Raw genomic sequence first — 14,496 nt, forward strand, 5'->3', positions numbered from 1 at the left:
ATCTTGAGACCTAGCATTAATTATTGGATAATATTCGACCGAATAGACCACGTCCAAAACGCAGTAAAGAAACTATAGCAACCGTAGCTGAGAGTTTGTGTACACTCGGTGGACCGTGGAGAGTCGATTCGGTGCCCTTCGCAGCAACTCGAACTGACGTATGGAACGACTTGGCGCATTTTAACCCAAGCGACATAGTTTCGCTCTATGGGCTCTTCGGCTATGTTGGAATATCTTCACCGCCAATTTTCAACTGGAATTTCGACTATAGGGCGCTTAATATGGTATTCGAGCTCCTCGAGCGTTGCTGGTTTATTGTGAGAAAATAATATAGCACGCAATTCGTCCATATTTAGACATGAAACATGAGACGGTGCGCCGTCTTGTTGGAAATAGAGATCGTACGCATCGATTTCATCAAACTTCAGGGAAAATAGTCAATCAACATCGTGTTATAACGCTCACTGTAGATGGTATCGACATTTGCTGCCTCGCTTAGAAAGAAATAAGCCCCGGTGATGTCGTCATTCCACAATCCGCACTAATTTTAGGGATGCAATTCCGTTTCCTGAAGCACACAAGGGTTTGACTCACCACAATAGCGGAATTTTTGTTTATTGACGAGACCGTTAAGCCAGAATTGGCTAAATTTTCTTTATTTGAGAAGATGATTTTGCGATGAAAAGTAGCTAAAGGCAATATCTACGAAAAACCACCAAAAACGCAGAAAAATTTGTATTCCAAAGGGTCCACATAGTCACCATCTTCCAGCTTGTGTTACAGTTTTTTGTGGAGTCTTTTGTAAAAGTGTAGTGTAATAGGATGTTTCCGAGGCGTGATAAAATACTTAAGCAATGATATCTTAAATGGAGAGCCTTGGATCTTCCAACAAGATTCTGCACGAGCACTCAAAACAAAAATCAAACAACAGTGGCTTAACAGAAGTTTCAACTGCATGATTGGCCGTCTGAAAGGCCAGATTGGAATTCATTATAGTATTATTTGTGATGAGATTTGTCACAGGCCATGCTCTGTCGAATATCACACAGGAATTTGCAGGGTCTCAAACATATTGGGTTCGAGCAGCGTTGCCAATACTAATAGAAACTGTGCATGCTGCTATTGACCAAAGGCCGTATCCTTTGAGGTCTTCTGTGAAAACAGGTAACCATTCCGATTAACATTTTGTACATTGCTGATTTAATATATGCACGATTAAATACAATTAACTTTATCAAAAAAATATTAGAATTTAAATTTTATAGCGGCTTGAGCTCTTAACAGAACTTATGGCAGCACTAAGCATACGAAAAAATTGAGTTTTTGAAATTCACAAGTGATTTTAACCGCTTCAATCAAACAAAAAAATTATTTTCGATAAATTTGTAGTTTACAATTTTAGTAGTGTCTACTTCGTGACAATTTATGGGTACACCCCTTGAATTCTTCAGCACGCACTTCAATTAAAATTATTGATATTGATAATGATAATGACATCAGACGCCTAACTATTTGACAGTAAAAGTACTTACGCTGATAATTGATTTAATTTAGTAGTAACAACAAAAGCAAGGCATGCTTATCTTATCTTAGGCGCTTCAAATGGGTATTTTTAGGAATATTTGAACGTATACCACACTCTCTATAATTTATGAGAACTTAAGACTATTGTGTCACTTTAAACGGTATATTTTTATAATTAATAGCAAAGAGATATGTTATAATAATCCTGTCAAGTGTATGGTAGGGTGGTTCTTAAAATCGAAGAAACAATTTTTTTTGTAGTTTCAGTGGAATTTATAGGTTATATAAGAGACAAAGACTCAAAATTAAACCAAAAAATGTTTTTTTTAAATATTCCAGAAATATCTAGTACAAAAGTTGCCGCTGGAAGTTATTATGTATAAATTTGGATATCAATTGAAGATTTAGAAAAATTTTGGATTTTCAAAATGTGTAAGCTTTTTTGGGTTAAAGGGCTTTTTTGGATCTAAAACAGATATGTAATTCAATTATGCCATCAGCATGCGCCTTATGTAAAAATTTTCTCCAGCTACATTTTCGCACCACCCTAATGTGTGGTGTACACCCTTCAACCCACCAAGGACTGTGTCATCTTTAATTATATACACCCAAAACGAAAATAGCTGCTGGGACTAATCATAAAATCTGTGCTTAACGTTTTTCCCTACAAGCCGGCAGCATTTTATGAATTCCACTTCACTTTTACGAGTGAGCTAACGAATAAAATAAAAGCAGTAAATATTTGCAGCACCTGACCGCCTTTATGGCCTAACTTGGCCCAGCTGAAGGCGAAAAAACATGCCTGCCTGTCGTTGCGCATGGACGCGTGCTCATGCCCCGAGCCCGAGACCGAGTCAGCGCCACATGTGAGCCGCACACCATCCAAACGAATACACATGGGTGCAAATGTGTGTGTTTGTCTGTGTTCGTTTATTACATTAGGCCTGACATTTTTGCCGAATTTTTGCCGCAATTGAAGTTGTTAAATATTGTAGAGATGGCATTTTCCTGCCGCTGCTGCCAGCTTTATCCTTTGCTGCTCCCTTTACCGCTCGCTTTCTGCTTTATTTTTGCTTGTTAGCCAATCGTGTTGATGATGTTTGGGGAAGCGCTCGTTGCAGCAGGCAGCAGGCACCGGGTGCACGTATGCAGCATATGTATATGTAGGTATGTATGTATGTATGAGTGTGTTATGTACATAGTAAATTAAGTGCAATCGCACAGTACACAGTTTCTGGCTTTTTTACGAAATTTATATATTTTTGGCAAAGTGCCTGAATCAATAGCACCACAGAGTTGGATTGTTAGACATTTTTAATGCAGCGGCAAATGCAGTCGACAAGATTGGTACGATTCTGCCGATGTTGCAGCTGCTGCTGCACTTAAGGTATTGGACAATGTGATGCTACTAACCATAAAGGCCCACGTACAAACAGTATGTGAAAAAAGTGCTTCCAAGTCTTATAAATATTAAGAAAGAATATGATTTAAAGAAGCTTCAAAAAAGTATCGAGCAGAATTTACAAAGAGGTGAGTATTTTTGATAAACATTGATATTATGATTACACTATGAAAGCAATATCTCGAAAACCTATGACTAAATGGAGATCCATAAAACTTTTGAGAGGTAATTTCGCAAGAACATTAAAAAAAAATTGGGCTTAGAGAACAGTATAGGTGATTAAAAACATTAGCCAAATGATAGAATAGTAAAATATATTTTAGGGAATGCCTTATTTTATAGTAAATTATATACCATTTTTATGTTATTATTGTAACTTTTTGTAAAAAGAAACAATTTTTCAAATTTTTCCGATAAAAATAAAATTTCTTTAATTTTTTTTTCAAATTTTTTCGATGAAAAATTCCATATTTACAAGTCCCTAATTTTTCAAAATAAAGTGATGTAAAGCTAAAAGCATTTGTACTTTACCAGCAAGTCTTAAGTAACGGGGTTAAGTCCCGGTATTTTTTTTTTATTTATTTATTTTTTTTGTTTCAGATAGCATGAGTTTCTAGAATCACCCCTCGAGGGTTTTTTGAAAAAAAAGATGGATCCGGTAGCCAATATGTCCACATTACTATTTTATACCTTCAAAAAAATATTTAATTTACCTTTAATGAACGAAAGTTGAATCCGTTTTGCTTACTCTCGGAATAAATAGTCTAAGTCAGACATTTTTAGAGATCAACCATAGATTGGCACACATGCACCAATCAAAGTACTCTACTGAAAGTAGGTACTCACTAATGAGGGTAGCCTTATTCGAAAAATGTTTGTTTTCCCTAATATCAAACGGTGAAATTATTCCGAAATCTTACCGGTAGTTCAAATAGTTGGTGAGAATGAGAGTGCAAAATATTGATCGAAACGGAACAGTAGACTGCTTCAGAGATTCACATAGTCTGTCCTATCTAAGAGGAAATAGTATTGCGGCAAGGATTAAAGTTTATTTTGACCTACAGACGCGTTTAATCGAATATATTCGATAACTCTCAATTGACTTGCCGATCTCGATTCAAATCATTGATAGAAGTAGGGCTGAAAGGTAAGTTGTTACATAGAGAAGTCCAACATTGGGCATAGAGCATAATCACCATGATAAAATTGTGATATTAGCAATCAAATATAAACTGATGTCTTAGAATTTCGCTGACAACTCAGGATCTGAAGTTTGAACATTAGACTTTCTTTCGAATGTTATCTTTAAATCGACGCCAGAGCTAAATTTGTCAAAACTTTCTAGTCAAAGTTATGTCATGAGAGAACATGAAAGCTTTTAAAGTAAACTGCAACAAAGCTCGCAGCCTTGTTTTAATTCTATTAGAGATATATACGAGTAGTCATGTAGTAAAATGTGTGCAAAAATATCACATAAAAAATTTATTTCAAATTCCTTACCAAACTTCGTGTGAACCATTGGGAATGTTGGAAAAGGCTTCAGTTTTATCAAAAACACAAGACTACAAGTGGTACAAAACCTTCAAAGACGGTCGAGAGATCGTTGAATAGATGCCTCGTTCTGGACGACCTTCGACCTTTTCAATTGATGAAAATATTACAAAAGTGAAGGGTATGGTGCTTTGAAATCGTCAACTCATCGTGTTAGAGAGATGGCAAGAGAGCTCGACATTTCTCGCGAGTCCATTCGAATGATTTTGGTGGATATTTTGGGTATGAAACGCGTTCTTGCTCGACACGTTCCGATAATGCTGAATTTTTCGATCCCACATTCATGGAGAGCATTATAACAGGCGATGAGATATGGATTGATGAGTTTGCCATGCAAACAAGTCCACAAATATCGGAATGGATGGAAAAAAAACAGTCCAAAGTCGCTCAAAAATCAAAGTTATGTGCACTGTTTTTTCGATATTCGTGGTTTGGTGCATCATGAATTTCTTCCGGAGGGACAAATGGAAAATAAGGAGCTCTATTTGGCAGTATTGAGACGTTTGCATGAGAACATCTGTCTAATACTGGCGGAATTGTGAAAGAACAATTCATGAATTTTACAAGACAATAATTCCCAATCGATCCACGATTGTGACCGAATTTAAAGCCAAAAACGGAAGGAATATCGATGTGGTTTTTTCTTGTTCCCCTAATTGAAATCCGTGGAACCCGTTTTCTGTCGGTCGAAGAGATAAAACAAAATTCATTGAAGGAGCTGAAGGCCATCCCAAAAAGTCCTTATGAAAAGTGTTTCGAGAACTAAAAAAAGCGTTGGCATAAGTATATTACATCTGGTGGGGATTACTTTAAGGCGACTAAATAAATATTGATGAATAATTAAATATTATTAAATGAAAATTTGTACTCCCACTGTAATCCTAAACTAGATTTTCTCATTGTTCTCCATACTTTTTGACCAATATCTCGTTTTAGTGGACTTTTGGCAAAAAATATGGGTCTCTTAACTGCCTTCGAAAGCAGTAAACTATTTATGGGAATATTTATGAAGACGAAAGTTTACTGGATTAACTAAATATTAGGCGATTTCAGAAATTATTACTAGAGACGTAGTAGAAATACTTATGAAGTCTTCGCTCTCACAGCGTTTAAAATATACATTAAGGACACTCTACTTTTCGACAGCAGTGTACTGTAACAAAAATTAGAGCTATCAAGTTAGCAATGCAGCAAAAACCAAAAAATACAACAACAACAATTTACATACATACACATTACACACACTGACAACATATGGACATGCATGCAAGGGCCGCCGCAAACAACATGATTCTACCTCAAACAGCAGAAATCAGTAAAAGGGAAAGATAGATTGAGAGAGAGTGGGCAAGGAAAATGGCTACAAGGTCCACCACACACACATTTTTACATTTGTATGGTATGCATGTATGTAGGTATGTGCGTGTGCGCTTTTTGGCCATTTTATCTAATTGGTTGTGCCAACACGACAGGCATTTACAAAGTGCCACATTCGCACACCTGTCCCCGCGTCAATTTATCCGCTGCTGCCGGTGCAACCAATAATGTCTAACAAGGTGAGCACATTGGGAGCGAAGCGGAACGTCGAAATTGCATTTCTGCACAACCATACAAAGAGACACACACACACATATGTACATATGTATGTATGTGCTTGGCCAGAATAAAAGAAAGAAGCGAAAAATTTTCAGGAAAAAAATACAGTTATTACGGCGCATAGGCATAAATTAATATATTTATAGTTGAGCATATCTTCGCCGCTCGCCGAACTCTACGCGGAATTTGGCGAATTTTGTGATCGCAAAGCCGTAAAACATGAAATAATATTAATGCTGCGCTGCATGTGTGTGTGTGTGTGAAGTGTGAATTTATTGCAAACATGGCCAAATTAAATTTCTGCTAATGTAAATTACACACACACACACACATGAAACACCACAAATTTGATTATTACAAAATGAAATTGAATTGCCTAGATGAGCCCTTCCCGGCCTCTATTAGCCCTATTACACGGTCAGCCAGTATGATGCCAATCCCCGAGCGGACAACAAATCAGGTATGATACGAGAATGTTTGTATGTATGCGCTTGTGTTTGTATGTATTTATCTCTGTATTCTTCGAACTACTAGCCATTTGTGTAGAATTCAATAGGTCATCTGCTATTGACAGCACCGGCAGAGGTAGCCATAGCAGCAGCAACAAAATTGTAGCAACAACAAGTACAAGAACAAGTCTGTAACAACAACCAAGTTACAACAACAAGCACAACAAAATTACAAAAACAACCATTTTACAATAACAACAAGATTACAAAAACAACCATTTTACAACAACGACAATTGTACAACAACAACAATTTTACAACAACAACAATTTTACAACAACGTTACTTAAACAACAACAACACCAACAACAATTATACAACAACAAAACAGAATCTACACAAAATTACAAAAACAAAAACAAATCGCAACAGCAACTAAATCGCAGCAACAACAAATATCGAACAATTCCGCTTTTGTTGCACGCCAAGCATTCGTTTGAATATGGGACATGGCAATTTTATGCCGAAGTTGCACATAAGAAATGCATTGGATTCGGTGAATAGCTGTTGAATGCTTTGCCGTACTCCTCTTCCATTTTTAAATAACTGTAATAAGCATTTAAGGATAAAAGGAGTAGGGCGAATTGCTGAAGTGAAAAATTTGCAACTGAAGAGGAAGAAGAACAAGAAGAAGCATTAAAAATATTGCTGAGTGCACAAATATACCGTTAAATGTATGTTGAAAATTTGTGCTTAGCAAATATTGCGAATATTAAAATATAACAGTAAATATATACAAATATGTATGTATATGTAAATACAAAATACAAGTAAATATTAAAAATGAAATGAGAAAATACCAAAAAAATATCTGCAATTGTAACAATCGCATTTCAAGACCTTTAAATCTGCGAGGATTGATAAAAAATCTTATTGAGTTGCCACATTTTTTTTAATTTGTTAATTCTAAATATTCAGTGAAATTATGTTAGACAGAAATCTTCGAGTTAGAGTACTAAGATAATATATACATGCAGCTAAATATTCGTGTATAGAGTTGCCACCTCACACTCAATATAATTTCATTGTATTTTACGGAAATATATTTTTTTGTATTCTAAAAATAAGTGTGTTTACAAAAGCAAGGAAGTTAAGTAGAAGTCGTGAAAGTGTTGCCACCATTTTTGAATTTTATTTATTTTTTATTATTGAAAATTTAATCATCAAAAGTAATAAAGTTCTGAGGTAGATAAATATTCGTGTATGGAGTTACCAGCTAGCGCCGAAGTTAATTTTAATCAAAAAAAATTAATTTTTTTATTTATTTAAAGAAGAGTGTGCCTACAAAATTGCACAATACCTGGAACTTAAGGATAAGTTAAGAATTGGTTGCCACTGTTTTAGAATTATATTATTTTATTAAAATTTAATTAATCCAAAGTGATATAATACTAAGATAGTTTAATATTCCTTTGTAGAATTGCCATCTAACATTGAAAATAATTTCATTGAAAAAAATTAAAAATAATATTTTCTTATTTCATTTATTTGCACAAAACCTGTAGGTTAAAAATAAGTTTTAGTTGGGTTGCCACTGTTTTTAATTTTAGTTATTTTTTATTATTAAAATTTTATTAATCTAAGGAGACAGAGTTATAAGACTGATGAATATTAGTATATGGCACCTATATAATATTATTTAAAATAAATTTAAATTCAATTTTATTTATTATTATTGAAATTTTATTAATCTAAAGAGATAGTGTTATAAGGCTGATGAATAATAGTTTATGGCGTTGCCACCTATATAATATTATTTAAAATAAATTGAAATATAATTTTATTTATTAGTATTGAAATTTTATTAATCAAAGAGATAGAGTTATAAGGCAGACGAATATTAGTTGATGGCGTTGCCACCATGAATATAATTTCATTGAAAATAAATGTAAATTTAAATCTTTTTATTTAAAAAAGAATGCGTTCACGAAACCAGAGAGAACCTGGACCCTCCAAAGGGCTAGTGGCAACCCACATTTAATATTTAAAAACATGTAACTTTTAAAAAATATAAAAAATAAAAAATATGGGCATAAAATAAAGGTGAAAAAAAATTAAAAATTAAAAAAAAAAATTTAAAAATGTTGCCATATTAAGTTTTTTTTTTCTATATTTTATTTTAAAGATCCTGTTTTTATTTTTTTCTTTGCTAAAAATGTTAAGTTCAATACGAAAACAGTCAAATGCTAAATACAACCGTGTTGTTGTTAGTTGTCACCTGTTAACTTATAGGCTTCTATGAACATTATTTATTTGTTGACATTCGAAACAGAAACTTAGACTATACATTTAGGGGTTTCACATAGTCTCATAAAGTTATAAGTTATAACGATCCGAAAACATAGCGTTCAGAATTGTATTTGCGTAAACTTATTTTAGTATGCAATCCAACAACAAATTTTTTAAACTAGTATAAAAATTTATGATTTTACGGTGCTTTATGACACGTTGTGAGTACCCCAATTGAATGAAAAATTAATCTAAAGAACATCTAACGTTGTTTGCTTGAAAGGCTTCAAAGTTGTTGATAACCAAAATCTATATTTGACAGCGCTTTGGTAGACTTTTGACATTTGATAACCGAAATCTATTTAGATATGTATATTTGACAGCGCTTTGACTTTTGGCCTCTCTCCCTTATGCCTTTTGCATTTTTTTTCGATGTTGTAATGGCATATAGCGGTAGTTAACTTCAAAGAAAAGCGGAATAAAGTACATAACTCAAGAGAGTTCCACAAAACCATCTCTCAAGCGCTCATCTCCAAATTTTAAAGCTATATTAATAAACTTATTCTAATATCGAAATATGTTCATAAATGCTTTAAAAACTTGACATTATCAAATTTAATGATTTTGAAGTGGTTTTCTTGGTATTACTGTGGAGTAAAATAAAATATTGACAAAATCAATAAATTATATTTGATGATCATAAAGAGTCTTTTAAGCACCTATGCATACATTCATACAGATTTATAAAGACTTTGAGGGCACAAGTGGGTTACTGCCACGAACTCGGTCGTAAAATCACTTTAAAGGCGTCATTATTTCGGTAATTCGCGGTTTTGAGCGAAACATATTTGAATATACATAACATATTAAATAAACGGCAAGTTGCCTAGAAGCTTCCTTTGCAAAGAAACTGCGTTGCCGAAGACGCTTCGACATAAAGACCAATTATTAAATAATTTACATTTAAAACGTTTTTTTTGCGCGCCTTGAGTGCAAAAAACCCACTGTGCAGCGATATAATCTGCTTAAATGCATTTATTTATTGTTGTTTCGCGTGCGTGTGTTTCATGTTAAAATTAGATTAATTGTATTTTTCTTTTGTTTTTACAATGATTATTTCTATTCTCGATAGCAACGACAAACGGCAAACATTTCGCATTGGTGCACAGCGCGCTGACTAACCGACAAATATCGCCAAGCAATTGACTTGCATTCGGTGGCCTCCCTGACGTTTTCGGGAGCACGCGCGCCCCGCCGCTCGCCGCATGCTGCCGAACCGTTACACATGGTCTCGCTTTGTTTGCCTTTAATCATGTGTTGATGATAGTGATTGCCGTTTAATTGTCGTTCGGACATTTACTGCTTCTGCGGGAGGGCCAGCGCGGCGCAGGCGGCAGCAGCAGCATTGAGGGTGAGGGCGGCGCAGGCGGTGGCGTTGACTTAGGCGGCGGCTGCTGTTTCACTTCAATTACAAATTGTGTTTCATTATATTGGTTGCATTACTATTTGGCTGCCGATTTTTATGCGATTCGCTTTTGAGCTTGTGGCTGGTGTGTGCTGCTGGCAGCGCATTTCGCTTTGATTAATTTTCTTTACAAGCTTTTTGTACGTTCTTGTTTTCTTGGGTTTTAGGTTGAATTGAATTCGGTTGCTTTGCTGTTTTTTGTAATTAGCGCCATTATTTTCGTTTAATTCGTTTTTAGTGCGAAGTTTTTGCGTGAAATAATTGTGTTCTAAATAATTTTTGGTCGCGCGGGGGGACCGACAGAAGTTCGATGGTTATGAAAATAGCTAGAATGACTTATTTTGCTTGAAAGGCTCAACTGTAGTATTTTTAAAAGAAAAAAATTTTGAAAATATAGTAAAAAAAAAATGTTGAAAATATAGAAAAAAAAATTTTGAAATCTTTCCAAAAAAGTTCATGTTTTGAATGGGACCGCCTAAAAAGAGTGAATTTTTGGAAAATATAAAATAAATACTACACTACACTACTTGAGTTTTATTGGGCATGTAAAAAGATGATTAGTGTCATACTGAGCTCATTGCATGCAGGACATAGATTTTGTATCTCAGGGTCTATTCTGGATAAGTAAGATTTTAACTTACTACAATATCCAGAATGAAGTTGCGCTAGAGTCACTCTCTGTGAATGGCATTCAGTGCCTGTCGGAAACTGGTCGCGTCCGAATTATGGATGGCATATTGTTCAAGTGCGTCGATGTGTTCGAGAAATGCACTTCTGATGTTCCTAGGAGGCGACTTGCCTTTAAGCAGAAAGTGCTCTGGAAGTAAAAGTATGCGGGCCTCACTGAGAACTTGAGAATCTTGTTGAGGCTCTGTACTCTTACGCCAATTGCGATTGTACAATTTTAGTGTTGTTTACCGACGGATTGTCGTTATCATCGTCGGAAATGTTGAGGTATAGTCTGTACTTCTTCGTCCAATTCGTAATAGAGTTTTCGAGCCAACTTTTAGTCAGCGATGAGGCCCATTTCCGGGTCAATGGGTGTGTAAACAAACTATTTCATACAGAAATAACCACGGTTTAATGTGGTTTGTGGGCCGCTGGAATAATGGCTTCATATTTTTTCAAAAATTCTGCCGGTGAGAATGTAACCATCAATGGCGACCGTTATCGTGCCATGATAACCGACTATTTGATGCCTGAAATTGAAGCTCGTGTTCTCGGCGACATTTGGTTTCAACAAGACAACGCCACTTCCCACACATCGCATCAATCAATGGATTTATGGAGAGAACACTTCGGTGAGCAAATAATTTCATGTTTTGGGCCGGTCGATTGGCAAGCAATATTGTGTCATATCAACGTTAGGATTTTTCTTTGGAGATACATATAACGTCTCGCTCCGATTCAGGCCTTGGAGCAAAACATCACGCGTGTCATTCGCCAGTTACCAGTTGAAATGCTCGAACGAGTTGTCGAAAATTGGACTCAACGGATGGACCATCTGAGACGTAGCCGCGGCCAAGATTTGATGGAGATAAAATGTTCTTTCGAATGATAATAAACATTCCCCCATGAAGTTTATGAGTTTTTTCTTAAAAAAAGTAGGGAAACTCGAAATGGAACATCTTTTATGAAATATGCGAACTATGAGAGGCAGAATATTAGATTTTTGAAGAATTTTTCTGTGTTATAATTATTTGAAATAAATAATGGAAAAAGCATTATTCATGATAAAATTCCCTTGAATTCGAACACAAAATTTTACTTTATAAATGCAACGTTAAGGATTCAAATAAATTCAGTTTACTTAAATTTATATTATTTATTTTTAATTTTTATTATTCTTAATTTTAATTATTTTTAAATAATTATCTTTACTTTTATAACATTATTTAATTTTAAGTAATGATATCTAAATTAATTTTTAATTTATTTACTTTATTTAGCTTTGAATTGATTGCTATTTAGTGCAATCTTTTATTTAGCATTGGAAATTTTCGCACTTTTGCATTTTGTTTATATTTATAGTTTTATTGTTTACCGCCACGCTGTGAAAAATTATTTGTGAAGGATAGTTTGCACTCGAAAATTGCAAACATCTCGGTGCCCCTGTGGTTTTACCTTAACTTTGGGATTTTTGGGCTTCTGTGTTACATTTGTTTGTTGTTTGTTGTTATTGCTGGATATATGTAAATTGGCACATGTCGGAGAATATAATTGATAACTCAATTTACATTAGAGTGAAATTTTGCAATTCCCTTTGCGATTTTTCGAAAGTTACGTCACACGTCTTGTGCAAATGTACACGCGTGCATGTAAATATTTGTAGATGAAAGAAAATGTGTTTCATTTGATCATAGACAGATATATTTGCAAACATACAAACATATGTATATGTATAAATACGAATGTTGATGTAAGCAAGCGTTTCAAGTGGAAATGGATGCGTACGAAGAGTTGCAAGGATGTTGCAAATTTTATGAAGTGGATAGGAATATAGGAAAGAGAAATTTTGTTTATTGTGAAGCAAATTTCGTTAGTTGTTTTATTAAGGCCATAAAAATATGAAAAATATGGGCAAGTGTTTACCCTGAACAGGGTTTATTAAATTTATCAAGTTTGTAACACCCGGAGACAAACAGAAAGACTCCAATCTAACCTAACAAACAAATATTACCAAAATATAAACCAAATAAACCTCTTTTTTCCACACTTTCTTTTAGAAAGCGAGAAGAATCAATGAAGAATTTGGCTGCATATAATTAGAACCGTTTTAAGTACGAAAAATAGCTTTTATGACACACACTCATTGCTATACATCAAAAGTTTAAACGTTTTTCTTTCAGTTTAACCTAAAAACCGCTTGCGGGCAAACGTTGTTAATATAAACAAAATAAAGTCTATATAAATCATCAAACAGCCTACAAGGCAACACAGCAAGTGCATAAGACACGATAAACACTACCGATATACAATATGAACATCTAAACAATGTGCGCCGAAGTGATCGTGGGGTAAACAAATCATTAATAATAATAACAATAATAACAAAAAAGGCCTGTGTTGCCACGCTAGCAAACACAAGCCGCACCGCAAACATGAAGGCGCGATAAAGAACACATTGATAAGAAGGCGCCCAAAGTTTGTTTACATATCGGCGTGTGTTTTTTGCCAATATTTACAACAACAAAATAATAATGATAGTGCTAAAAGCAAGTGGGCACCACCAATTTGCGGTGTGTGTGGTTATTTCCTGGTGATTGAGAAGTTTTACGATTTTTACGGTAAAATGTGGAACGAGTATCCTTACTACAGCCTCCAAAAGGGGTTTAAAAAATTTGTAAGTGAATTTCGTTGTTATTAAGATGATAAGGCAAATAAAGAGCAGTGTGTAGTAAAAAGTAAACAGCTTTGGGTACAATACATACCAACCACAAAAAACATATATGTTAAAAAAATAAAAATAAAATAATTAACACTAAATAACATACAACGTACAGATATGCACAAATTTACGCACACGAGTATAGACAAACATAAAAAAGTTAATGTGAACAACGATATTTATACATATCATTGCTGAACTACTTACATGCGGCGAACAATTTGTAGCGTTGTTTAGCATGACTTGAGTTTTATGCAAATTCTATCTTTGAATTTAGTCGAATTGAAGTTGAATAGTGGTGGAGTGGTGGTGGTAGGATTGATTGGTGGTATTATATATGTTTACTGGGAGGATGAGAACTTTCAGCTTAACTGCAGATTACTTTGATTAGTTGATTTTTTTTTTAATTTTTTTTTTAATTTTTTTCTTTTGTTTTTTTTTTTTGTTTTTGGTTTGTCACTTTATACAATTGTGTAGGTTGGATGTATATTTAAGTATATATGTATTGTAGTATACGTACAATATATTAATTTCAATATTGTGTGTAAACGTGTTTCAACTTTTTTTGGATTTTTTTTCAAATTTTGCTAGGTATTTTCATTGTTGGGGGGAAATGTGAACAAAAAAATTGTTGCCGGTTGTTTTGCTCGAATAGTAGTTTAGCGCGCCTAAAATGATAAATATTTACAAAAAGAAATAGATGAAACAAATTAAATTAAGTAACTTCAAAAATGTATTATATGCACTTAAGCTTAAATATAATATTTATACATATAAAACTACGAAATAGCAATTAGGGTTGTAAATATTGATTTGAATTGGTAATATTAGT

General features: G+C 34.1%; 1 protein-coding gene across 4 annotated transcripts in view; it reads right to left on the reverse strand.

The window, feature by feature from the left end:
• Positions 1-14,496, reverse strand: part of LOC120774096 (double-stranded RNA-specific editase Adar) — a 179,910-nt gene that overhangs the window by 163,957 nt on the left and 1,457 nt on the right. For all 4 annotated transcript variants that reach the window (XM_040103444.1, XM_040103441.1, XM_040103442.1 and 1 more), the window contains exon 2: positions 13,872-14,332. In XM_040103444.1, coding sequence (XP_039959378.1) covers positions 13,872-13,904 — 33 coding nt within the window. In that variant the 5' untranslated portion in view covers positions 13,905-14,332. The remainder of the gene's footprint in view (positions 1-13,871; positions 14,333-14,496) is intronic.

This window comes from Bactrocera tryoni, chromosome 4 (assembly GCF_016617805.1).
Source record: "Bactrocera tryoni isolate S06 chromosome 4, CSIRO_BtryS06_freeze2, whole genome shotgun sequence".
Lineage (NCBI taxonomy): Eukaryota > Metazoa > Arthropoda > Insecta > Diptera > Tephritidae > Bactrocera > Bactrocera tryoni.